Source organism: Falco rusticolus, chromosome 7, assembly GCF_015220075.1.
Source record: "Falco rusticolus isolate bFalRus1 chromosome 7, bFalRus1.pri, whole genome shotgun sequence".
NCBI classification, from domain to species: domain Eukaryota; kingdom Metazoa; phylum Chordata; class Aves; order Falconiformes; family Falconidae; genus Falco; species Falco rusticolus.
Window position 1 is genome coordinate 227,892 of NC_051193.1, and position 26,970 is coordinate 254,861.

Consider the following 26,970-nt stretch of genomic DNA (forward strand, 5'->3'; position numbering starts at 1 on the left):
GAACAAGCCCTGCCACGTTCTTCGTTCTTGCCCTGCTGAGTGCAGCCTTGTTGCCCTGTTTTCCTGGGCGGGGGGCCAGGGGGCGGGATGTATACACCTCGGCTTTCCCATTGCAGACTGACTCCTAAAGCCTAGCAAACTAACTTGTGCTTTCTTTACAGAACAGCAGTGGTTGCTCATCTCATTTCTTTTTGGTGAGTAAGCGGTCCTGAGCTGTGGATCTGTTTGATATTTCTGTGTTTCTCTAAATCACACTGAAATAGTCTGCTTAAAGACTACAAGGTGTTTTGGGCAGAAAATGGCAAAGGATTCCTTTGTGTGTAAGCTGTCATTGCAGCACTAGGTAACAAAAGAATTGAGATGGGAAATACCCATAGCGGTATGGCAGGGATGTTTTAGTAGGATGCAATAGTAAAATTTTCTTAGTTTTGGAAATGGGTTTTAGGTTTAATGATCCCTGCAGCTGGCCATGTCTCTTACAGCTCACCTGAAAGCTACAGAAAGACTGAGCCCCCACTGCTCGGAGGTCTAAAAGAAGAAACCACTTGTCACCACGTGCAACAGCTTTTTTTCTAGGCTTCTTGTTCATGATGGTGATCCTTCTTGTGTAGCTGTGGTGTCAGAGGAGAGCCCAAGGAAGAGGTGCAAGACAGAGACTAGTTACCAGCTTCAATATAAATTTGTGCCACCTGCACAGTGTGATTGACCATTATAATTTGCCTCCACAGTGTGCAAACTGACTCATGGAAACATTTTACTTCCCCTTCACTAGGACAGATTTTCATAAAAGCAGGCAGTGGAACCATGGTGCCATTACCACCTCTGCTTGAGGCTGCTTGATCCATTTTCTACAGTTTACCAACCAGCTGTCTCACTAGGACAGCTTCCCCCTGGCAGTGGGAGCCACTTCTTGTGCTTTCCCTGGGCATTCCTCAGTCTTGCAAAATCTACACACAGTTCAAAGCTACTGTGTGTTTTTTCAGGTGCGTTTCATTGCATCCTCTGTTCCCTCTTTTTCATGACTGCTCTGAGGTTCAACAACAACAGGGATCATTAAAGATGATTGCCACTGCCATGAGTACAGCTTGTGTAGCATAAAACATCAGGAAAGGCAAGGACAAAACCCAGTAGGGTGTTTAGGGTCTATTTTCAGTTTCTTACATATGTACCTCGTTAGGCTTCTCAAGCCTGTCCGATCTATGGAAGTGAATTGTGCTGTTAGTTATGTCCACAGGACCGTTTTGCTTAATGCTTAGTAGCTGGGCTGACCTGTGGTGTCCCAACACAAGTTGGTTTAACCAGGTGGTTTGTTCCCTGGGTAGGATGAAGCAAAAAAAATCATGTTTGGGACACTGCAAAGAGTCTGTGAAGGGATCCAGCCCTGAGCCTTGGGCCTGTGGCTCTTTGAGTAATTGTAACTTAATAATAAAAAATGGTAATAAAATCTGTATCTCCCACTCTCAGTGCTGGAGCACTTGAGAAGAGAATGTGGGTACAGAGTTTTTCTGAAATGCTCAAGTCACGGATGGGATGATTTGTCAAAAGCCAAACCTGGCCAGCAGCAAGGGAACACAAAATCTGTGGGAGCTGCTGTGACCATGGAGGACCTTCCTAAGGACTTGGAGCAGTGTTTCCGCCTTGGCAGGTCCCACTGAGGCTTGAGTCTATTCTTCTGCTTTGCCTTTAGCTTAAACTGGTTTTGTGCATAAATTGTTTTTTAACTTGGGCTTACGTAAAGGACTGAGTTGAGCTCTTGTGAAGTCTGCTAATCGACACCTTACGGTGAAAACTCACTGAAGGTGCTGCTGATGCTGTTCTCCAAGTCCTCTCGCATTCACACCCTTTGCAAAAATCTGAGCATGCAGAAGCAGTTGTGTTACTGTTACTGAGTTAATTTAACAAAAAAAAAGACTAAAATACAAAGGATTTATGATTATAGAGCAAAGATGAGCTGTTAAAGATCATCTGCTGAAACCTCAGTTCCAAAAGAAAAGAAATGGTCGTTCTGGGATGTTAGGAGAGGGTAGCCTGTGGGTGCTGCTGGTGGCAGGGTTACCCTCCTGGCGTGGCTGGTCACTGGCAGCAGGTGTCACTGGTTGCTGTGGCTGAGGGCATACTCTGCATGCCAAGGTGGCTGCAGACCTGTTTGGAACTTGAAGGAAGGTGTGTGCCTTTCCCAACCTTGCTCTGGCATGATGCTATGTGAAGTAATTGAGCAGGAAGTGCTTAAAAAAGTGCAGGGTGGTTGGGGTAAAGGGTGGGATGGAACCTGCTGCAGCCCAGCTTCAGTGGGTTGCTCTTTTTCTGAGTTTGCAGACACCTTAAGAACAGAAAGAATTGCCCTAAATCAGGGGCTGCAGTGTGAGATTTGGGAATTCGTCTCTGTGGTCTGTGTTCTGCCTATTTTCAGCTCACTGTAGCTGAGAATGTGGCTCTCCGTTATCTGCAGCTGTGAAATGAGGTATTGGCTCCGATTAAGGTGAGGATAAATAAGCAGTGAATCCACTGACAGCTCCAACGCCCACCAGCTCCCGCACTGCCTCCCCCATCACTATCCCTATAACGCCTTTCCTTCCAGCACAGTGGGAAGAGGGGGTGCGAGGTATGAGCCTGCACAAGCTGGAAACAGAACATGGGATGACAAAGAGTTGTTGCTGGCTGTCCCCACCAGACTTATTCTGCTTTGCTGAGCAGAAAAGCTACAGAGCGTGCAGGATCTCTGGTTCAGCTGGGTGCTAATGCTGAAATGTTTGGCAAGCGCTGCTGTGCTCCCACAGAGCCAGGGGTTTTGCTGTTAGAACTTGACGTGTCTGTTTTTTGTTTCAGTTTTATTCCTCTTTTTTTTTAAAGCTGAAGCCGTCTGGTCAGCTCTAGCAAAGCTTTTGAGACTGAAGGCTTTGGAGATGGGTACAGATCTCTGTGTCACAACAAGAAAAGGATTTGTTTGTGAAGTATGTGGGTGTTGGAAGGTCTGGTTTGTAAAGGAAAAAAAAAACAAACCACCCAAACCCAAGAAAAATACCTGCCAGGGCTAAGATTCCTTCTGTTTCTGTTATGGTTACAGCCAAACAGAGCAGGTTTTCTGGTAGGCAATTTCATTGCTTAATTGCTGTTCAATCACATCTGCAGTTCAGGGCACAGATATCTTCATGGGCAGGAGCTGTTTCACAGAGCAGAGTGATGCTGGGCTATTTCTGATCATTGCTAGAATTTTGTTGGGTGACTCCATTTTTTCATATTGAAGCTAAATGCATGAGCAAAAGCGTGATGGATAGGAGGTGAGCTGAGGAGTAACATGCTTAATGTCAAAACTCCTTGAGACGAAGGCTATCTTTGTATGTTTATGATACTTAAACATATGGTTGTTGGTTGAACGGTAATAAGCATTACACTGTTTCATCCAGATCTGTTGCTGCATATTGCTTAGCAGGGGTTTCTAGGGCTTGGATTTGTAAGACAATCGTTGCATCCTTTCATTTAATGAGGCGAGGTAATCTCACGGCGGTTTTCCTGCCCTTAAAATCAGAACAGGTCAACCTCACTTTTTCCAGGACAATCTGCAAGGTGAAGTCTTGTCCATGCGTGTTTAGAAGACCAGTTCCTGTGGGAGAAATGCATGAAAGCTCCCAGAATGGGCCAGGCTGGCCAGGAGAGGCGGGGTGGCTTAGGCAGAGCATGTCGCTTGGGGATGGCTCCTGTGCTGGAGCAGGGGAACGCAAAGCAGATGTTTAGGTAACCCAGGCTGAAGACGCATGCTGTGTCAGTGGCTCAGTGGCTGAGTCAGATGAGGAATGTCCTGGTTCCCGTCCTCAGTCTGCGAGATGTGCCTGGTGATGCCGGCAGGGCACAGCCTTTGCCCTTCCCATCAGTGTCTGCAGCTCCCGGTGGCAGTTGATGTGTAGTAGTGACTGATCCGACTGTCTCATCACTGGCTCCTGAGAGAAGAGAAATAGCACCTACACTGCCTTTTGAGCCAGTTGAATAGCTGCCTGCCCCTTCTGCCTTCTCCCCTCCCCTGCAACACTTCCATCCCTTTGTCATCTGCACCCAGGCACTTCAGCTTGCTCGCCCCTCAGGAAGCCGCGGGTCTCTGCAGAGACAGAGATGGCTCTGCAGCCTGATGCATGTTGGAGTTGGAAGGGGTATGGTGGCTTTCCTGGCAAGCCTGCCTTGTTGGATCTCCTTAGCTGTAACTGGATGGCTTTGCTGCTACTTGGCGGTCTGCCGGGCTATGAGGAGCCCCTCTTCATGGTAGCAGCTTTGCTGCTTGCTGTTGTGTGCTCATCCCTGCTCGCCCCTCAGTTTCTGTGGAAAGCCACCAGCTCCTCCACACAGAGTCCTGCTTCCCTGTGGAGCAGGGCCTGCCTACATGCTGGGTCCTGCTGCTTGCTAAATCAGTTCCTGCTCACGGAGCAGTTCATACACATGTTCAATTCTAGCAGGTCCTTTAAATGTTTGATCCAGCAGAGTTCCCTAAACCTTAGGGGAAATCAAATACCTCCACAGAGAAGAACAGTCTAAATAGGGATGGGCTAGAAAACCTACCGTCTGTGATCCAGGATGGAGCAGGCACGCTCTGTCTCTCACTCCCTCTGCCTCATCTCCTGACTTGCACCCCTTCTGTTTTAATGATTTAGAAACACTTCCCAGAGTTCTCTCTGCGAGAATCTTAATATCACCTTTCTTTTCCAATCTCTCCTTCCCTTGCAGAAACTAAACCTTGCAAGGGTTTCAGTTTCCAGAGAGACAGAAGTAAAAGTAATGTAGAGAAAAGTAACTTCAATTTAATTTCTCTGAACCTCAATTCACTCAGACTGGGACATCAGATTTCTGCCATGTAATTCTGGTTGGGACACTTCTGAGCTAAGCTAGGCCTGGATTTGCCTGCAAGAAAACAATATTTTGTTCTCTAAGTCTCCTTGCAGAGCAGTTATTCTTACTATGTCCAGTGAGTGGGAAACCTCAGGAAAAACCACAACTTGTTTAAAGCTTAAATGAAAATTGAAAAGGAGTTGAAAACAAGATGTGCAAGTTTTCAAATTTTATCTTTTGTAAATAACAGTTGTTGCCTGTGGACAAATGAATGTAACGGAGGGATTTAATCTTTGTAAACAAGAGAAAAATGCATCAAAGTAGACCCTCAGGCTTATGGCAGGATTTTAAATTTGACCTGGCTTTGGAGAAGTGGTGAAGAGGAGGCTAAAACAACTTAACTGCTACTGAGAGTTTTATTGGCACCAGGAGCTCTGTGAAAGAGGCGAACAGGGGGATTCGACGCCTTTGCTGTTTGTGTTTGTTTTTTATTAGAGCCATTGATTTTGAGCATGCATTTGCCTGCCCAGCTGGATGTCTGCAGGGCTGGGGAGTGCCTGCGCTGTGTTTCTGGAGCTCCACAGCTCGGAGTCTCTCCCAGACCAGATTGGCCACGTTTCTGGGAGATGCATTAGTCAATGCCAAGGTTTCCAAGCATAATTTAACAAAGAAATAAACTGGACCTTGCTTTAAACGCTATAAGCCACAGTATTTCCAGGTTGGTCTGTTCCGTTTGTTCATTATTAGCTCAGCGTTAGCAAGGCCCTCTTGGATGTGCAGGTTTTAGATATATTTATTTTCCATAGTTATGGAAAGGTCTCCTTTCTTTGCTCGATGAAATCTTGCTTCATCTTTAGTTACATTTGGAGGATTTGCTAATAGTGCCCATTTCATAGGTCTGTTACTACTCATATTAGCCCTACATGGACAAAAGGTGCTCTTCGATGAGGAACAGGGCACCCCAGGCGTCCTGTGCGGCCAGCAGCTCCTGGACACCAGCAGTGGAAGAACATGCAGAAGGGATCGGTGACCCAAAGGATGGCAATGAACCCGTAGGCCCGGTTGTAGCTGCCCATAGGCTCTGCAAGGACGCAGACCTGAAAGCACTGACCTGTTTGCCGTGGTGAGCACCCCTGTTTTGTCAAGCCTACCGTGGCACCAAGGGGCAGAACAGTGGCTGAGGTGGAGATGTGGGGATCGGTAGGCTATAAACCAGATCTGTGGACTGGAAAGGAATAGGGCTGTTCCTTGTTCAAGAAGTTAGGAGGTGCATGGGCAAGGTGAGCCCACTGGGATCATTCAACTGGATTTCCCAAAGGTACTTGGCAAGGTCCCTCAGCAAAGGCTCCTAAAGAAAGAACGCAACCCCAGAATGGGAGGTGAGGTCCTTACAGGGAGAAATAATTTGCTAAAAGGTAAGGAACAGAAGGTAGGAGGCAACAAGCTCTGCAGCAGAAAACACCAGGGAGCTGTACAGGGACCACATTCAGCACATTCAAAAATGATCAGCAAAAACAGGCAAATACTGAAGTTTGCTGCTCATGCAAAGGGTCGGTGGATGAAGGCCAACTGTGGAAAAAGACTGGGCAATAAAAAAAGATGAAACTCAAATGTATGTAAATATGAAATGGTGCACAGGGGGAAAAAAGACAATTTTAACTCTATTTATAAAACAACGGGTTCTGAGTTAAGTGTTACCATCTGGAACGTCGGGGTTGTAACAGATTGTGCTATGAAATGGTCAGTAGCCATCGAGAAACATTGTGTGCAAGAATTACCACGGGAAAACAGACAGCAAAACAAACCATCGCTGTTTCCTCCAGCTGGAGGCATCAGGGGAAACCAGTGGTGCCAGCTAAGGATCCCTGGGGTTTTTTGTCTGCTTTGGGTGAGACGGGACCATTTCCCGGAGGGTGTGGATCTGTGCAGGGCTGCAGGGAGGTGGCTGCAGGCTGCTCTCACCCAGCCCCAGAGGGTTAATCCTACCAGGAGAGGGGATGGTTAGCTCTGGGCAGAGGCAGCTCTGCCTCAGGACATAGCCATCTATCAGAAGCCCGGTGTTTGCTGAGTCAACCCTGTCCCTCCCCAGCTCCATTATAAGGCCCTTGCAGGAAGCTGGTGGTCTAGAGGCCCATCTCCTGCACCGCTGGTGGAAGCCGGTGCAGTGACCTTTGTCAGCAAAATCAATTTCTGAAATAGAATTTGTAATGCCTTTTTTGATATATAAGCTGGGAAGATTCCTTTGGTGGCTGGTAACAGTTGGGAAAGCGAGCCTCTGCTGGGCTGGAGAGAGCAAGCAGTGGAGGATGCTGCAGTGGTGATTCCTGCCCTGAATGCTGCAGGTCTCAGCAGGCTCCAGACCAAAGCTGTCCAAGGTTCCAGCCTCCCCTGCTGCCAGTGCTTCTCTTAGTATGCTAAAGAAAGCTTGCATCCATTCAGATCACAGGTAGATCAAGTTCCTGTCTACCCACAAAATACGGGTGCCCCAGAGCCTTGGTGGACTAAATGTAGGGGCATTTTTTTTTCAAAAGCAAGAAATGCCACCTCCCTGAGAACAGCAGTAGGTTTGTACTTTGGATTCTAATCTACAGAGGAAATCTTTAGCATACTCTTCAGCACAATTCACCGCTGATAGTCAAGGCACTGTGAACTGGCAACGTGTCACAGGGAAGATTCATGAGCACATACTATTTCTTACCCCGGTTTTCTGAGCACCTGTTACGGCCACTGCTGAAGACAGCATCTTTTCATGGGCTGGCTCCTCCACTGCTTGGCAGATGTGTGGGCAGGCGCTGAGTGGGCCAGCTCTGCATGCCAAAGTTGGAGGAAGGCAGATGCAGAAAATCTATCACAAACCCTGCCAGGCTGGTGCCTGGGGATTGGAGCTCAGAGTATGGTGCCTCTCCCAGGTGGGTCCTGGGTGCCAGTTATTTTTTCCAAATTAGGAATGGCATCACCACTTTGCAAGGAAGATAAGGACTAAAAAATCCAGAGGAAACCTGGTCTCCATTTGTAAGCAAGGCTGCTTTTGTTCAGGCTCAGGGTGACAAGAGAGTGGGCAGCTCTCTTGCCTTCCCAGGAATGGTGGAATTTGGCTGCAGTGCCATCAGCCCACTCCAGCCCCATATGACCAAGCTGCAGACCTCACTCCCAGGTGCAGTAAAACACTCAGTGGATGAGCCCAGCTTGTCAAGCATCTACACCTGCCTGGGGGCTGCTCAGCTCCCATGCCACCTTCATTGGAACATCCACTTGGCTGTAATCACACTACTGAAGAGGGTGAGCTGTGCTAAGTCTCCTGCTTGGGGTCTGTCTGTTGGCATCTGGCAGTAGTATTTAATGAGACTGCTGCAGAGGATGAAAGTGGTGATCTCAAAGCCCTGCCTGGGTTACAGCTGCACAGCTGCCTGTAGCACTGGTGCTGCCGCTCAGCGAGTGGTCAGTTTGGGTCTGTTTCATGAGTTGTTTTCCATAAAAATCCCACTGGCTGCCTTGAATCATGCTCCCACTTCCAGCGTCCAAGTTCCCGAGCAGCTATTCCGTTACTCTTCCCAGGCTTGCAGTCTGGGTTATGGGCTCAGCTCTCCCACATGTGCCCCATCTGGTCGAGCCTCAGTACTCAGCAATTAATCTGGTGTCCCCTCAGTTTCTAAGCATTTATAATGACACTGCAACAGGGCATGAACTCCCTGATCTCCTGGCTAGCCCCAGCACAGCCCTGCTCAGCAATATTCCCGCTGAACACAACCAGGAAAGGAGCATGGTGGGAAAGGGGAGCGAGATTTCCCATTGCGGCTCAGGACCTCCAGCACAGGTAGGCACAAGGCTAGTGGGGGCAGCCACATCCCTGCTGGGTGGAGGACCAACTAGAAGGCAATATCTCCCAGCTGGCCATGCCCATCACCTGGACAGTAAGGGCACACATGCTGACCAGCCAGCTGCCCACCCAGGGGGACACATAGGCAGTTCGGAAGGATGCATGTCTAACACAGGAGTATTTTTTTTATTTTTTTTCCTCCTTGTAATGTTAGAGCTGCGCTTGCAGTTTGGACTCTAACCCCCTGCTGCTGAAGAGGAACAAGCCACCTCTAGCCCTTTTCTCTTGAACAGCAGTAAATGCTGAGAAGGTCATTGCTAATAAATCTTCCCTGTGCTAGTTCCCAGAGGAACTGGGTCATCTCAGGCACTTCCTCTCCCACAGCCTGCACCTCCTTGCAAAGTTATGGAGCTGTAAATTTGGCAGAATTTGTCAGGACACTAACAGATCTTAATGGGTCTCACCTGGGCCTCCACCCCCATGGGCCCAGGAACCCATTTAAACTCAGCCCTGGGCCATTAGTCTCTCATTGATGCGTATCCTAGGAGCGTTAGTCTCGAGCTGAGCAGTGCCTGGCTATGGACTGACTTGACCTGATCTCAGCTCTGACTCATGCCTATGGACTCTGTCTGACCCTGGTTACTCCCACCAGACCTCATCCTGACCTTCACCTTGCCCTGAGACCTGCCTCATCACCATGAACATGCTTGATGATCTGGACTCTCTCTCTGAACATGATGACCATCTGTGAGTCTGCTCTGCTTGCCCCTTGGGTAACTGGCTGTTGGGAGAGCTGCATTACCAGCTACCTGATCCTGGCTGGTGCTCAACCCTTCAGACCCTTTGCTTCCTGATTGTGGTCTGTGCATACAACACAAAAGGGAGATAATTCAAAGCCCAGCGTGCTGGGTGAGATTGCTGGGCACTCTTATTTGTCTCTTCTTTATGCACATAGGTTTGTCCTGCAGCAGCCCAGCCCCTGAAAGCACCCCTGTTGTATAATCGTGAATCTGGAGGAGCCCAAAAGTCCCTGCAGGCAGATGACAAGAAGAAATGGAACACAACCCGTGTCTCAGGACCCTCTGCTCCGACGCTTCCAGTTGTACATGGACTTCACTTTGTGTGAACCCTGGGCAGAAACATGTCCATGTCCCGCCCCCCCGCTATCTCCCTCCCTGACATGGCTGGGCACAGCTCCATCCATGCTGCTGCTGGGCATGCCCAGCTCTGGCCCATTGATGGGAAAGGAGGAACTGATTTGGAACGTGACAACCAGCAGCAGGTTTGGGTGCAGTGATCAGGGAACAGCAGCCTGCAAGATCCTGAAGGGAGTGGAAAAGGTAAGCGGTGAAACAGACTCTGGTCTTCAGTTTCTGCAGGGCTCTGATAAGTGGGATCCTGTGGGAGGCTGCTCTGAAGAGGAGAGGAAGCTCAGCAGAGCCGGCAGGCCTTTAAGGACAGGATCTGCCATGTCCATCCCAATGAGCAGGTACATAAGTAGGTGTACTGGGAAATGGGTTTGGCTAAACTGGGGATGAAACTCATGACTGAGCTCCAGTGCAAAAAGGCAGTACGAAGGGTATGGGAGCATGGGCAGGCCATGAAGGAGATATTTGGAAATGTTACCTGTGCTTGTAGGAACAACTTTAGGAAAGGCAAAGCTCAGATGGTTGAGACGTGCAGGGCACATCGGATCTCCTGCCACTACAGCTGCTTTAGTCACGGGAGATCTGATGCTCCTTGTGCATCCCAACAAGCCCCTTTAGCTGCTGGAGGATGAAGGAACCTGTTCACGACGGCACCACCGCGGCTGGCAGCGGGCTCAGGCAAGGCCGGGCTGCTCCGAGCTGCTTTTGCCTCGGCGCTCGCAAGCGGGGGCAGGGCCAAGGGGGACCGGCAGCGGGTGGGGGCGGGGGTGCCGCGGCAACCCCACTGAGCGCGTCCCGGGCGGGCGGGGGCAAGCGGCGACCGGGCGGCGCGGACCGGGCAGCCCCGCGGGCACCTCGGTGGCCTGGTGGGCGCCCTGTCCCAGCGCGTCCAGGCGGGGGTGGCATTGCTGGGGTGGGGGGCACAAGCAGAGGGCCAAGGCGCCGCGGGGCCTGCGCCCCCCCAGGCTGCGGGGCAGCGAGCGGGTGCGCTGGGGCTGGGGGCGGGCGCGAAGCCCGGGCAGCGAGCGGGGGGTGCGCGCCGCGGCCCCGCCCCTCGGCCCCGCTCCGCCCCGCGGTCTATAAGAGCGGCGGGCGTGGCGGGTGTGCGTGTTCGGGTCCCGGTCCCGACGGGGCGGCCATGGCGGCGCGGCGCTGCCTCCTACTGCTGCTGTGCGGCGCCGCGCTGGGCCCCGCCGTCCGCCTCGACCTGGCCGAGCACCGCAACCAGGTGGCCAAGATCAAGGTCAACCCCCGCGGCAGCCTCTGGGCCACAGGTAGCGGTGGGCGGCGGGGACGCAGGCGGCGGGCCGGGCGGGGCACGGGGGACCCAGGGCAACCCGCGGGGCGCCCCCTGCGCCTCCGCAGCCCTGTGGGGGCCGGGCGCGGCGGGACCCCGGGGCAGGGGCGAGACACCCTCCTCCAGCGTCTGCTGGTGGAGCGCCGGTGGCGCTCCGACCTCGGCGGTCCTGTCGGCAGGAGGGGGAAGTTTCCCCGAAGTCCCGCGGAGCCAGGACCCCGGGGCTTTGCGTTTCTCCTCGCTCCGTCCTGCTCGGCTTATCCAGGCGTCCGTTGGGTTTGCTCGGTGCTTCCCGCCGACTGGCGCTGGCGTGAGGCAGCGGGTAGCATCGAGCCCTAGCGCCGCCCCGGTCCCGCCGGTGCGCGGTGTTGGGACACGCCGGTTGTGTTGCAGGTCACTTCATGGGGAAGAAGAGCGTCACGGGCTCCCCGCACCTGGAGTCGCCGGTGGAGCCTGCAGTGCCATTGGCCTTCGGTCCTTCTCTCAGAGCTTTGCTGGAGGACGTGATGGAACTGCTTACCCGTGAGCTCCTGAAAATCCTCCTGCAGGAGAGACTTTTGGATGAGAACCAAGGAAAATATGACCTCACTGAACAGGTGAATATTGACTAAGATGGAGGGAGATGCTCAGAGCAGGGAGGTGGCGGAGATGTTAATCTGCAACAGCCAGCTTTACTGGAGATGGGAGCACCAACACAGCTGCTAGCAGAGTTTTCCCCCCTTTTGTGTTCCTGTTAACCCCCCCTTAAACCACTTCCTAACACCAGCCATAAAGGGGCAGAGAAATCTCCTTAGGCTTGTGTCTAGCTGGGCAGTGGCTAATAGTCCCAAGTGCTTGGGAAGGATGTAGGGGCAGTCAAGGGATGCTGCGATGGAGCTGTGGCAGTGGTGATCTCCAGCCCAGGCAGGGGCTGTTAATAAGCATCTGGGTCTTCCTTGGCCAGATGTAGAAGTGGATGGCTGACCGCTGTGGTGGCCGTGAAGAAATGTCTCCTTTTCCAGTCACTGCAGGGAGAAGGAAACCCTTTCTCCCCGCTATTTGTGTAGAGGGAGGCCAAGAGGGGCGCACAGCTCTGTATGTGAGGGGAGTGTGTCCTGCAAAGATCTTGGGCTTCTGATGTGCCCCTCTTGGGTCTGTGTCGCTGTGGTCGGGATCCCTTGTTACTGAGGAGCATGTAGCTTTGTTAGCTTGCCTTGCAGAGGGGAGGCGTGCCTCAGTTGTACCTCTGCAGAGTGGGTCTTGGGGAGCAGGCAGGAGCTCTGGTAGTCCTGCTGTGCGTCAGCAGGTCCTCAGCCTCCTCCGTGTGGCTTCTGCCTCAGAGCTCACCTGAGTGGAAAAACCTGCCTCTGGGAGCAAGGCACACACAGAGATCCTCATGCAGGACACGGAGATGAAATTGCTCAGTTTATGGGGCTCTGCTTGTCTGTTGCCTCATGTGCACTTCCCTGGCGTCTCCCCCTTTCTAGTCACTGCAGAAGATAACTGAGAGCCTAAAAGGGATGAAATCCTCCTAGGTGGGTCCTGCATGTGCTGTCCCACCAAGCTGCTGTACTTGAGGAGATATCCAGTAACACTGCTGTGCAGGTAAAGCTACTTCTGTTATCTAGGTTTGGGCAGTGCTTGCTCCTCCTCTTTGCCTTTTATATTTTTGTTTTGTTTTGTTTTTTTGAGGAAGGCACAGGTGGAGCCGAGTTGCAGCGATATGAGCCTGACTGGCATTAATTGCTCAAGTGCCCTTCTTGACTCGGTTTCAGCAGACTAAGGTAAACCGAGGCTTTCCTAGAGAGCTGGTCCAGTCAGGATAGAGGGCTTTCCACTGTGAAGGTAACAGCTGGGCATGACTGAAGACACCAGCCCACCCTGCTCCCCTTAAGATGCTTTGACTGCTGCGCTGCTGCAGCTTTTTCTGCTTGTATGCAGTTGAAAGGGAGGAGAGGGCTTTGAAGGCCCTAGATCCTTCTCCATCCCCACTAGGGAGCCTTTGAGGTGGAGAGCATTTGCTTCATTAACTGCCTAAGATGATGGTGCTGCCCTAATGATTTGTGAGCATGTGGTGTGAGTTTGATAAGAGTGATCCTTGTGGCTCCCTTCTGTGCAGGTGAGCCACATAGTCACAGCTCATGTTGCAGATGGGCTTGGGCAGAGGTTGCCCTGAGCACTGGTGCTGTGTCTTAGGCTGGCAGCTGGGTGCTGGTGCCCTGCCAGCCCTGTCAGCGCTCATTGCCCGTGCCTGAAGGCAGGTCCTGGCTAGGGATAGCACCCAGCACTGGACATTGGTGTTTGGTGCGTGTGTGCTGGGTGTCAAAGTTTTGCTGGTGGAGGGCAATTTGGCTTATGGTCAAGCAGGTGCTAGCCAGCTGCCTGCCTCACTGCCCCGATGCCTTGCCGCGGGATGCCCTGCACACATGTGGCATCGCAGCTTAGGTGCCTCATGTGCAGCTGGCTCCTACCCCTCACCTTCTCCCAAAGCTTCTCTCCTCTCCTTGGCCAGTGCCCTGGTGTGCCAGCTGTCCTCTTGGTGGCAGTGGAGACCTTGCTGGGTGGTAGGCCTGGTTCTGCCCTTCAGGTACCGCTGAGCACCTCACCAGACTCAACTCCTGCCTTCCTGCTCCTTTCTTTGCCACCTGTCCCCCCAGGGCATCCTCCCCCCTGAGCTGCTGGTTGATATTACAGGACTGCTGCTCCCTGTTGCCTTTGAGTGCTCTCTGTGTTACGCTTTTCTGTCAGACCTTATTTTTTCTTGCTCTTGTGGGTGACAGCGGTGCCAATGCAAATTCCTGCCACCCTGACAGCTTTATCCCTCAGTGTGACTGTTGTTGGACATGTAGGGTCAGCATCCAGCCTGTGCTTGAACTGGCCTGTGTGCTGTTTCGCCACCTGTCTAACAAGCTGTTTGATAGCTCTGCTCTATGAAATGCTGTCTACTCCCTGCTCAGGATCAGTCACTCTCATCTCAACTCTGTTTAGAAAAAGAGATTCTTCTCCTTTCCTTAGGACCCCCTGGTCAGCAAGGCAGGAGTTAACATGCTCTCTAAGTGTTGCTCTGTTGCTCCAGCACACATGCTCTGCTTTGTGGCTCAATAAGTGTAGAGGGAACTTGACTTTTATTGAAAAATCTAATGAGCTTTTCCTTTTCTGAGGGTGTTACTGATCATTCACAAATGGGTTCTTTCTTTCTGTGGGGCCCCTCCAAGCATGAATAAATTACAGGGCTTAGTCTTTTTACTTGCTCTCCCTTCACATGGGTTGGTCCTGTCTGCTGCTGTTGAGTTTTCTCTCGGGATGTTTCCCATCCCTTTGCAAAGTGGGAGCCCACAATGCTGCTCTGTGCTTGCAGTGGCAGAGGTTGTGCAGAGCAGAAGGGGGTTGCAAACGGGGATTTCTGGTTTGTCTTTCTAGCCACATGTGGCAGGTAGGGCTTAGCCTTCAGCATGCTGGGGCTTCACGGTGCTGCTCTGTTGCTGTGTGTGACAAGGATTCAGCTGGCTGAGGAGGATTGATCCCATCCATTGTCATCTTCTTGGGGATGTGGCAGTATTTCTCCTGGAGACAAGACCGTGTGCATGGGGAGTGGAATGGCTGCAGGGGTTTGGGGAGAGGCCTCCTTCATGAAGGCAGATGCTGCCCTTCGTAGCTCTGGGACCTCTGGGCAGTATGCAATCCCACAAAATCTATTTGTAACTCTTCCCTGCTGTGTTTTGTCTGTTTGCCCAATCATATCTCTCTGCTGAATCAGGCCCCAGGCTGCTCTTGTTCCTGAAGCCCAGCCCAGTGGCTGCTGTCTCAGCAGCTGGTGAAGTTTGCTTCTGATGTCTGTCAGCTGTGGTCCAGCTGCCGTAGCACAGGGTGGGAGCCAGGCTTTCATGTGCTGTTCCAAGCCACCCATGAAAGTGCTGTCATGGCCCAGCATGGGACTATGTCTGATCATCTGCCCTGTGGTACCCAGCAGGTGACGTTTGTGGAGGCTGTGTATGGGACCCAGTGTCTCACCATTGTGCCTTTTCTTGTAGGAGACGGGGCTTTTAACAAAGGTGCTGGAGAAGTATTTTTCAAACTGAAGCAGCACAGCCATGGAGGATGAGGTCTGCCGGCTCAGCCATGCACAGTGAACGGAGGAGAGCATAGTCTTTGTGGGTTACTGTAGTGACATCACTTTTATTTATTCTTTCTGTAATATTGTTAATAGTAATTGCTTGTATGAAAACCAGAGCCTCCTTATATATTTCCTGTATGTTTTCTGCTTTCTTGATGTCTGATGTGCCCCTGTGAGTAAAACTGGCTCTTTGCACAGACTAGCTCAGACTTTTTTTTTGGGGGGGGGGAAGGCAGACCCTCAGGGCTTGTGCAGGAAAAATGGGAAGTGGGAGCAGCTTAGTGGGGGATGGAGAGAAGCTCCTGGCTCTCAGCAGCCAGGAGGGGGTTGGATTCAGTCCCTGCGGCCTCTGCTTACTGAAGGAGATGCTAACTGCTGCATGATGAAATTACAAGTTTGGATGAGCTGATTGCACCAGTCACTATCAGAGCATCTTTATAACCCTCTTTGCTGGAGAGATTACCAGCAAACCCTCCTGAAAACAAAAAGCATCTTGCTTGTGGTGTTGCTGGATTTCTGGTTCAGGCAGGGTCCCTGCCTCATCGGACTGCAGGGTTTACTACAGGCTCATTGTCCTTGACTGCAGCTTCTGCTCTCCCTCATGTGCAGGTGCTGACCATTAAACATGGCTTTATGTGCCTGTTCTGGGGTGATGGCTTGGTGTGTCTTCACGTGGGCAGAGACACAGCCCTGTGTCCCTCTGTTGTGCAGGACAGCTGAAGAGGGCACAAACAGGGGCTGCCCAAAATGGGTGATGGAGCATGGTCCTGTGAGCTCTGGTTCTGCATCTTCTGAAAGTGCTGTGTATAGATAAGCCTTATGTCCCCCAGCTGCCATGGGCGTGTGCCTAGGCAGAGCCAAACCTGGCAGCAGATCCCAGAGTGATGCCATGAATGAAACCATAAGCTTACACACACTTTCAATACTAAATTCAACCTGAACCTTTGACCTCCTGCAAGGAGGAGAACCCTTCTCCCAAGAGCAACAAGGAGCCCAGAGCCACATCATGCCTACTCAAGGGACAGTCCAGCATCTGAACATGCTGATGACCAGAAGGGAGAAAGCCATGGTAGGAGACCTTCCCACCTTGCTCCCTATCACTTCAAGGATGGCTTGAAACCTGGATGTTGTTTATGAATGTATTGGTCCTGCAGGAACTTATGAGTGAAGGAATGGCAGTGGCAGCCCTAAACCCTTTTCTGGGGAGCTGCAGGAGATAATGGCTGGTCTCCATCCCAGGCAGATGTGGGGCATGCAGGCACAGATGCCCTGACTCACTCGTATTATGGCACAGTGCTGCCTCCTGGCCAGCCCCAGGCCTGGAGATGCTTCTCAGGAGATGGTATGGTGCTGCAAACCCACTGCCAGTGTCACAGGATGTCCTAAGCCAGGTGAGAGCTGGAGCCACCAGTGTGGGGGACAGCTGGGGACATCACAGGGTGCTTGGGGCAAGCTGGCAAGTCTGGGGGGTAAAGAAGAGGTAGGCACTGCAGAAATGTGTGATGGGGTCACCACTCCTTCTCTGAGCTTAACCTTGGGGTGCAAGCAGAGTCGACTGTCTGCCCAACTGCTCACCTGTCCCCCCTCTTGTCCCCTGTATGCCACTCCTGGCTTTGCTGGCAGCAATTGCCCAGGTGTTGCCAGCTGGGAATGATGTGCTTCAGCAACGGAGTGCCAGCAACCCCCATGCAGCAATCCGAAATCCCACGCCCTGGCCTCTGGAGTGTACAGGCCAATAGGTGAGCATTGGTTTTGCATGTACAGCCCGGCTTATGAGCCTTCAGAGTTGACGTTTTTCCAGCTGTTCGTAGACTGGTTTTGGTGGGTAAAAGCTAAATATCCTACAACTAGTTTGCCCCAAACATTGCCTTCAGAACCTGGTGCTCCCCATCAAATGCCCCAGTGCTAGGGTCCCTCATCCTTCAGGAGAGTGGGACGGAGCTAGGAGGGATTTTTCTCAGGAGGCGCATAATGATCGGTCAGATCACACCAAGCCTCCCCTGCCTCACTGCAGCAGTCGCATGGCTGCAGCCTTTGGGGAGAGCATAGCCCCAAGCAGTAGCATGACGGTCGCAGCTTCTCCAGCCTGCTCATGAACAACCCACCTTTAGCACCACAGCAGCCTCTATCCCCTTCTTGTGTCCTCTGTGGTCTCCTATCCACCAGCTCTGCTCAAGGGTTGTCCCACTGTCCTTCTGTGGTCACTCATGCCCAGGACTACAGGAAGCCTCCCCCAACCTGGGTGTTCTTTTGCCCAGGCTCGCTGCTGTGCACTGGGACATTGGTGACCCCTAGCTCACTTTTCATTAGCTGTAGCAAAGCCTTGGCTTAAAACTAATTATAAACAAGAAAAGTAATGATATAGCATATTGTGTTTGACACTGGAGCAGACCAGATGCCTCTCAGCCGACAGTGTGGTGGACTGACAGCCTAATGGGATTCCTGATCTGATGACATGTCATGGGACCACCAGCTCACATCCTGCCCAGGCAAGATCTGGGAGAGTGAGCAGGTTCCTGAATATCACAGCAGAAACCTGCCATGAGATACCTACATGAGATCCTCATTGTCCCACCCACCCCACAACAACCTGTCCAGCTGCCTGCCTGTCTGTCCCCCATCACCCCCTGTGTTTATCTTGCGGGTCGAGATAAAAATGGGGCAGTCACTTGATAATTACAGTAATGGGCAAAACAGACTCGACTTGGGGAATTTAATTTAATTTATTGTCAATTAATGTAATATAAATATTTGTCTACTGATTCAGGTTTTGGAAACAAATGAAACCCTCCAAGTATTTTCACACTTGGGGAAAGCACCTCTCCTACCCTTTGCCAGGCTCAGCACTGCTCCCAGCACCTCTTCTCCTCCTTATACTGCAAGTTAAGCTCAGACCCCTTGGTGAAGCCACAGGCAATGGCAGGGGATGCAGTTAGGTTGTAGCCGTCTCCTCTCTGCTGCTCCTTTCTCCTTTGTCTTTTTCCTGTGCTCCACTGTGACTGCTCAACACTCACATCTTTCTTTGAGGGTGTACCTGTTCCGTCATGGGCTCATCCATTGGCTGCAGTCCCTTTGGGGATGTATATGCTCCAGCATGGATCCTCCATTTGCAGTGGTCCATTTGAGGCATGCCTGCTCCACCATGGACTTAGCGCTTCATCCTCCTCCTCTGAACTGCTATGTAGGCTGCTGAAACAATGTTGACCCCCCCGAGCCACATGTTGCTGAGAAGCAAGGTATCCAGCACCTGCCTTGGACACCATAGAATCACAGAATGGTTTGGGTTGGAAGGGACCTTAAAGATTGTATAGTTGTCCCCCCCCCTGCCATGGGCAGGGACACCTTCCACCAGACTAGGCTGCTCCAAGCCCTGTCCAACCTGGCCTTGAACACTTCCAGGGATGGGGCAGCCGCAGCTTCTCTGGGCAACCAGTGCCTCAATGCCCTCACAGTAAAGAATTTCTTCCTAATATTTAATCTAAATCTACCCATCTTTTAGTTTAAAATCATTATCCCTTGTCCTATCGCTACAGGCCCTACTAAAAAGTCTGTCCCCATCTTTCCTATAAGCCCCCTTTAGGTACTGGAAGTTGCTGTAAGGTCTCCCCAGAGCCTTCTCTTCTCCAGGCTGAACTACCCCAACTCTCCCAGCCTGTCTTCATAGGTGAGGTTCTCTAGCCCTCTGAGCATCTTTGTGGCCCTCTTCTGGATTCTCTCTGGCAGGTCCTTCTTATATTGGGGGCCCCAGAGCTGGATGCAGTACTCCAGGTGGAGTCTCATGAGCAGAGCAGAGGAGAAGCACCTCCCTTGACATGCTGGTCATGCTTCTTTTGATGCAGCCCAGGATTCAGGTGACTGGCTGGGTTGCCAGTGCACATCATCAGGCCATGTTGAGCTTCTTGTCCACCAGTACCCCCAAAAGTCTTTCTCCTCAGGGCTGCTCTCAATCCATTCTTCATGCAGCCTGTGTTGATACTGGGAGTTGCCCCAACCCAGGCACAAGACCTTGCACTTGGCTTTGATGAACTTCATGGGGTTCACACGGTCTCACCTCTCAAGCCTGTCGCAGGCCCTCTGGACGGCACCCTGTCCCTCCAGTGTGTTGTTTGCACCACTCCACTCGGTCTTGCCAGCAGACTTTCTGAGGATGCCCTTGATCCCACTGTCCATGTTGCCGACAAAGATGTTGAACAGCACTGATCCCAGTATGGACCCCTGAAGAACGCTGGTCTCCACTCGGACCTTGAGCTATTGACAGCAACTCTTTGAGTGCAACCATCCAGCTCATTCCTTATCCACTGAGTAGTCTTATCTGTCAAACCCATGTCTATTCAGTTTAGAGACAAGGATGTTGTGTGGGGCAGTGACAAAAGCTTTGCACAAGTCCAGGTAGATGATATCAATTGGTCTTGCCTCATCTGTCAATGCTGTAACCCCATCACAGAGGGCCACCAAATTTGTCAGGCACGATTTGCCCTTAGGGAAGCAATGTTGGCTGTCACCAGCCGCCTCTTTATTTTCCATGTAAACCAGCATAGTTTCCAGGAGGATCTGCTCTGTGATCTTGCTGGGCACAGAGATGAGACTGACCAGCCTTTATTTCCATGGGTCTTCCTTATTTCCCTTTTAAAAAATGGGGGTTATGTTTCCCCTTTTCCTGTCCCTGGGAACTTCACTGGACTGCCATGATTTCTCAGATGTGGTGGGTAGTAGCTTAGCTACTTCATCTGCCAGTTCCCTTAGGACTCATGGATGCATCTCATCGGATCCCATGGACTTATGCACCTTCAGGTTCCTTAGGTGGGCTTGAACCTGTTCTCCTACATCAGGCATTCTCCCAGTCCTTGCCTTTGCCTTCTGACACTTGAGCAGTGTAGCTGGAGCAGTTGCCAGTGAAGACTGAGGCAAAAAAAGTTGTTGACTACCTCAGCCTTTTCAGTGTTCCAGGTAACAAGGTGTCCTGTTTCCTTCTGGAGAGGGCCCACGTTTTCCCTAGTCTTCCTTTTATCACCAACATGCCTACAGAAGCTTTTTTTGTCCTTGGTGCCCCTGGCCAGATTTAATTCTATCAGGGCTTTAGCTTTCCTGACCTGGTCCCTGGCTGCTCAGTTTCCCTGTTTTCTTGCCAGGCTATCTGTCCTTGCTTCCACCCGCTGCAGGCTTTCTTTTTTGAGTTTTATTTTGTCCAGGAGCTCCAGGACCACCCTATAACTCAGTCTGGAGAGGACCTCAGTAGATCTCTAGTCCAGCCATCTGCTTAAAGTGGGATCAGCTCTGGAGTCAGACCAGCTTACTCAGGGCTTTGTCCCATCAGGTCTTGAGAACCTCCAAGCATCAACTTGCTCCACTGCTTGGCTGTTCCAGTGTTTCTCCTTTTCCCACACAGGCAAGCAACCACTCAAACCCAAAACTCCCACTCTGTTTTCAATTTAAACTACAATTTAATTTACAATTTAATTTAAAAATACAATTTAAAATACAATCCAAATTAAATTACAATTGCAAACTGAGAGTCAGAAAAAATTTTTGAGGAATACCACTTTCTGGCAATTTGTCAGCTCTGCCTGGTGTCTGCCCATCTGACATTTATCTGCTGGTCCACAGCACGCACAGTGTCTCAGCACAAAGCCCTGTCACTCACTAGGTTATATTCTTTGGGGATTTCCAGGACCAAAGCTTTCTGTCCAGGCTAGGGAAATGAGCAAATTCTTCATATTTTTTCCGGCTCTGCATTTGTTCCCCTTGCTGCTCTGGTTCAAGGCTGCCTCTCCGTGATGCTGCTTGGACTCAAGAACTTGCCCACAGCAGAGCTTGATGCTTTTGCACACCACAAGCAGAGATGCAAGGAGGCCACTGACTCAGCTGAGGTCAGTGGGAAACTTCCCTGGGGCACACAGACCACTGCAGAGCAGAACTGTGGCACAGAGCCTCCAAAACTCTCACAGTTCAGGGCACGGACATCTGGGATCGTAGCTGGTCTCCTGGACTTCCCCCATAACTTGTGGCCGTGGTGTGACCACAGGGATGGGAAGAGGACATGAAGTGAGATAAGACAAATGGAGAGAAGCCACCTTCACCACTGACATTTGCTTCTGTTTAGTTGTGGGACTGCCCCATGAGGAGGAGCTGGCTCAGAGGGATGTTTGTGAAAGTCCACTGCCACCACTTGGTGTCATTGCTGTCCCAGGCTTAGTGAAGTGTTCCCTGTCATGCTCATTCACGCAGGACTGGCTTTCCTGCTATGTCCTCAGCAAAGACATCATGCCCCAGGTTGGTGTGCTCCTTCCTCCAAGGTGTCTTCAGACCTGTCTTCCATGGGAGACCAACAAAGCAGGCAACGAGGAAGGGAGACATAGAGGGAGAAGGGAAATCAGGTTGCCTTCGGGAAGCAAAACAATCAGGGAAAGCTCTTCTTGTCCTGATATGAACACCAAAATCTGACCTGAAAAAGGTAAACCCAACCAGTACAGAGGCTGAGACACTCTGAGGAAGCAGGTGTCCAGAGCTCGGCACCCCTATTGTCTTGAAAATTATTTCAAGGGAGCAGAGAGCAGGGCATCCTAGTGCAGAGGAGCCAAGTTCAAACGCAGAGTTGCAAACCGTCTGGGTGTGTTTCTTGTCCTTGGTGCCCCTGGACACCAGTACAATAGGGAAGTACATCCATCAAGGATATAGAGGCTTTTTCCTCATGACAGGACCCAACAGCTCACTGCAAAGCTCTGGCAGCATGGAAAGAGGGGAAGGATACCAATGACATAGAAGGTCTCATGTAAATGCAACCCGCAGACAGAAAAGATGTGTATTCTGAATCCAGCACTGGTGCCTTCAGTATAGTTCAGCCCCTCCATATGGTGCTGAGAATGATCCATGGACTGTAACATGAGTAAGTATTAATATATTAATTGGTTCTTCAAGCTTGTGGTGTATAAGACATAGTGAGTAGGCTACATGTGGCATAGCACTGGGACATTGCTTTGTACTGGTAACAGCTCCTGGAGCACATGCTCCTGCTGAGCTGCAGGGAGGAAGGTGCCATAAATCAGCTGCTACCAAGTCCACCTGCCAACCTTTTGGCTTCTTGTACAACACTTACACTGTGCTAGGAGTTGTAGGGCTGGCGGAATTGCTGTGTAATTGATGGGGTTTAGAAAATGCATGTAGATCCGTACTACAACACTGAAGTATTTTCCCAGTGTGGGAAGCTGATCAAAACAGTAATTCAGGCAAGTCCCCCTCCTGAAGCAGTAGGCAAAGGTAGACACACTAAGACCCCTTCCTACTCCAGGTAAGATCTAGAAAGACTGAACTTAGGACACTTGTTTCTTTCCATTTCCAGCTCTCAGTATGCCCATGGTCTTGGCACCCCCCATCCTCTGATGTTCCAGGGAAGACCTTTGCCTCCAGGTGGAAATCTGTACCCATTCCAGGTACTTTCAAGCCAAAACCTGTTGCACAAACTAGTTCAGAGTGGTGGCACTGTCAAGGGAGACACCAGCCTTCACCTCCAGCATGCTCTCAGGGAGCAGCTCCAGCCTGGCCGTGCTGCTGGTGTGGAGGGCAGCAACCTGCTCCAGGACCTGGATGTGAATGCTATGGGAAGGGAAGGGCCAAAGGAGCTCCCAGCAGGGCAGGAGAACTCATGGGAATACACTTCAGAGGCTTGGACCAAGGTGAACTCTGTTCCTCTTGCCTGGGAACTTCCAGGTGGCAGCACCTGACCTCAGAGACCATGTCCTTTCATGAAGGGCCAGCTTCCTCACCTGGCATGTGCCCTTTCTCTGGAAGGATGGGTGACACATGCCCTGAAAGTTTTTAAGGAACCAGCTCTGCTGGGAGGTTTGTGAGACTATGGTAGGAGGAACAGCACCACCAGATTTGTATAAATGCTAGTGGGAGTACCTCTGAAGGTCTCTAGTTCAAGCTCTTACAGCAGGATTGTCACCAACTGCAAGGCACTATACCAAGGTGATGCTTGGTAGGACAGAACCACTGGGTGGGAAGAGCTCTGCACCTCAGCCCACAAGTCCTTGTGACAGTCAAAGCTGGTAACATGCACGGGAGACCCAGCCAACCTCAGATCTGCTTTGGATATCTTCCACCACAATGTTCATCCTCCTGCTCCAAGGTCTGCAAGCTCATCCCCAGCAGGAGGTAGTCCAAGTCCAAGTGGAGGTACTCTGAGTTTTTAAGAGGTCCTTGGAGGGCTCTGGGACAGCAAGAGGTTCTCTTGCAAGGTCAAAAACAGTTGGAAGGTTGTTCCACAAGCCCTACAAAAATCTGCACTAGTTCCAGCTGGATTGAACTGTTGCACATAAGCTAAGGCAACCCCATCTCTGCTTGCAGACTACCTTGACTTTGGAATTTTTTTTTAATATTAAGCAAGAAGTTGGTTGTAATGTATCATAATATTTCTGCCCACATGCTGTGAAGCAGCCCTTGGGTCTTTCCACTACTTTTCAGACAGATGCACAATTTCTTATTACACCATGTGCTATTGGCACTTTTGCCTGGATAGAAGGACCAGCTATTCAGATGATCTTCCACCCACAGCCAGGATACAGGGTGCAGAGTGCTTGCGTGTGCTCAGACCCAGACCTGCAGTGCAGTCCGAGATGAGGTAGCATTGCTCTCTGCATTAATTTCAAGGCTGGCAGGGCGACACTTGACACAGGAGCTCCATGGAAAACTGTGTATCACTTTAATTAGGCCTCTAACAACAGGGGTTACAAGAGAAACCTTCTCTCTGAGTTGCAGCCTGGGACAAAAGTGCTAATTACCATGCAATGCATCATTAACAAGCCTGAGCAAAGCCTGGAAAAGCTTAACTGGCTGACAGCTACGTCAGACTGTCAGGAAAGGCTGTTATCTGCGGGGACAGGGTTTCCCAAGCTGGGACAGTAAAACCCCTGATGAGATGTGTCCCAAAGGCTAATGCACTTCCTGACGCTCATCCTGGGGCAGCAGAGCTCTGTTGGGGGGCCCTCAGGGATGAGTCTGGAGAGGCAATCTGGGACCTGGCAACCCCACTTGCTCTTTAGTGGAGAGGCAAAATCTCTAACATAGATGCAAGAGGGGAGGTGATGCCACCTCCTCTCCTCCATTCCCCCAGGGCATCAGGGTACCCACTCAGACCCTCCCACACTCCCTCCTCTTATCCCTCTGCTCCACAGAGCTGCAACACTGGAATCAGGGCAGCCTGGAAGGGGCACTTGGGGTCTGTGAAACAGGAAAGAAGGGCTGGACCTGCAGCCCCTCATCTGGGCTGGGCAATCCCAGCAAGGGACATGATGCTTGGGAAGGAACAGGGACCGGCTCCCTCCCCAGCCCCACATCAGGGGGTCCCCTTTTCTGTCGCAGGCACTGGTCTCAGTGCCCACGGGGTCAAACATGGGGTCTCTGGGCGGGATGGAGATGTTCAGGAGGGCAACAGGGCAGCTGGGTTTCTGTTCCCTGGGTCTCTGAGAGCACATGGAAACCTGCGACAGCACTGGCAGGAGCTGAACGCGTGTTTGAGGCTGGGAGCAAAGACGATCAAGCAGCCACAAGTAAAGTGCTCTTCCTGGTGTATGCCTCTGAAGGTCCAGGCCATATGACACTTCTTCCTCTCCTACACAATGGCTCTTGGAAGGAGCAGCGGGCTGAACATTCAGCACAGTTTCTGGATGAGGACTTCCTCGAAGTGTGGCTGAAAACCCTCCTGTTTCAGTTCCTACTAGGATGATGGGTTGCTATTGCTGAGTTCTGCCTCCACCTCCATCTCCTGGCAGTCCTCTCAGTTGACCCTGAGCTATCTCCCATCATGAGATATGAAACCCAGCTCGCTGGGCAGTGTAGTGTGCAGCAACACCTTCCCCTTCTCTCAAAATCTTTAAGTAATTTCTAAGCAGAGTTGGAAAATAGATCATTCTTGCAAATGTATTTAGAGCCAAACTGTGGCCACAGCACCATGAGTCTCTTGGCTATGCTGGGTGGAAACTGGCCAGAGGGGATCCCTCCATCCTTCTTCCTGTCCCTCCTTTCAAACTGCTCCATCATGGGTGATTCAGCTGTTGCAAAGAATCCTGGGCTGCATCCAAGTGCTGGGATGGGATGCTAGATGGGCTCCATTGCCACAAAACTCCAGCCTGACCCCAGGTGCAGCATCCTCCATGCCGGGGGCTGGTACAGAGGGGCGATGGGGACAGCCAATGGGGCAGGGTGACACAGACACCATGTCTATCCCACTGGCACTGATGGATCAGGCAGAAATCTTCTGAGTGAAGGGAGCTCTCCTGGGGCTCCTGGGCCATCCCCAAAACTATGTCCCTGCCCAGACATGTCCCCATGCCTTGCCCGCCTTGGTTCCTGGCACTGTGAGAGATGGTGGCTGATCCAACATTTCAACGTTTGGTGGCTGCTTGCTTGTGCAAGAGGTGGTGGGTGCTGCCCTCCTCAGCCCCACCTCCCTCAGGCGACCTGGATGGGGTGACTCACCCCTAATCTCCCTGACCATCACTTGCAGACCAGTGAGGCAGAAGCTGCCCAATAGAAGAGGGCTGCCCATGTGAGGGCAGGGTGCTGATGGAAGGGAGGGTGGGGGTGGGGTGGTGCAGCACCCTGAGCACAAGGCTGCGAGCCCCTGGAGAGCACTAATGAGTCCCCAGACCTGTTCCTTGGAAACTGTCTGATGAACTACATGCCTTTACTGCCTGAAGAAATACCCAGAAAATTAAAAAGAGAGGGGAAAACACCTCAAGGTGTCTGTAGGACTTCTGGAGGAGTGCCAGAGGGGGCACGATCCAGCCACTTCTGGAGGCGGGCACAGTAAAAAAGGCTGTGAGAAACACAGCCGTGACACACTGAGCTGGCTTCTTACCCACAGCCCTGGCAGGCAGCACAGGCAGGCAGCCAGCACAGGCAGGGAGGCAGTGCTGGCAGGCAGCAGCACCCCGGAGCACACTGCAGCTTCCTTTGTGCAGCCGCCAACCCTTGGGATCGCCCATGGCAGAGGTAGGCTTGGTGCAGGGAAGGGGGCACAGGTGTTTCTGCAGCCGCTGCTGGGACAGTCCCCACTCCCAGGGGGTGCTGAGCACCCCTCTCCTAGCAGGGAGGTGCGTTGGCCAAGTGCCGTGGCAAAGAACACAGCTGGCTTCATGAGCAGCATCCCATCCCCTGTGCCACACCGTTGCCTCCAGCTGGGCTCTGGGCCGAAGGTGGGCAGGTGGTGACTGGCACCCTGCTGCCAGGGAGAGGTGGTTTCCCTGCCCCTCTGGGCTATTCCTCAGGCCATGAGGAGTCCCCCTGTCCGTGGCTTAGCGAGGAGCAGCCCGGTGGGGCGCAGCCTGCACTTGTGCAATGACTCGCTGAGCACCCCAAGCACAATGCCTGCAAGCAGGAGCCAGGCTGTTGGATCAAGAGCTGAACTGGGGAGGGTGGGACCACATGCAAGAGACCAGGGGTTGAAAACAGGCAGAAGAGGGGAATGAGAGGCCCAGCGATGTCTGTATGTCATGCTGTCCCATCTTGGGGACAATCTGAGCATTGCAGCAGATGCCTCCGTGACTCCAAACCTGCTTTGCTTTGGGATGTACCCGGGGGAGATGGAAGGTTCCCATGGGAGATGCCTGAGCATACACCCCACTGCAGGCCTGCAGTGTACATGGGCACTGGGGATGCACACACAGCCATGCCTGGGACAAGCAGCATGCTGGCAAATGGGCAGGAGGTGGCTCTGTGGAGAAGGCTGGATGGGGTGGAATTCTGGAGGTCATTTTCTCCCCGATGTCTCTCTGGGTGCTGATCTCCAGCCCTCCCAGACAGCAGG

General features: G+C 51.9%; 1 protein-coding gene across 3 annotated transcripts; it reads left to right on the top strand.

The window, feature by feature from the left end:
* Positions 1-10,844: 10,844 nt before the first annotated feature.
* Positions 10,845-15,369, top strand: NMB (neuromedin B). 3 transcript variants are annotated; one of them, XR_005105528.1, is made up of 4 exons: positions 10,845-11,051; positions 11,468-11,670; positions 12,541-12,658; positions 12,746-15,190. XR_005105528.1 is itself a non-coding variant. In XM_037396005.1 (3 exons), the coding sequence occupies exons 1-3, from the start codon at positions 10,916-10,918 to the stop codon at positions 12,586-12,588; spliced, it is 387 nt and encodes a 128-aa protein (XP_037251902.1). In that variant the 5' UTR covers positions 10,845-10,915; the 3' UTR covers positions 12,589-15,190. The 3 variants fall into 3 exon arrangements, 2 of the variants coding, with proteins under 2 accessions (XP_037251902.1, XP_037251901.1); XM_037396005.1 differs by having other exon boundaries at positions 12,541-15,190; XM_037396004.1 differs by lacking the exon at positions 12,541-12,658 and having other exon boundaries at positions 10,846-11,051; positions 15,085-15,369.
* The last annotated feature ends 11,601 nt before the right edge of the window (positions 15,370-26,970 follow it).

Coding starts and splice junctions, on each gene's coding strand:
- NMB (XM_037396005.1), top strand. CDS start 10,916: ATGGCGGCGCGGCGCTGCCTCCTACTGCTGCTGTGCGGCGCCGCGCTG. Junction 11,052..11,467: donor CGGCAGCCTCTGGGCCACAG/GTAGCGGTGGGC, acceptor GTTGTGTTGCAG/GTCACTTCATGGGGAAGAAG. Junction 11,671..12,540: donor AATATGACCTCACTGAACAG/GTGAATATTGAC, acceptor CCCCCTTTCTAG/TCACTGCAGAAGATAACTGA.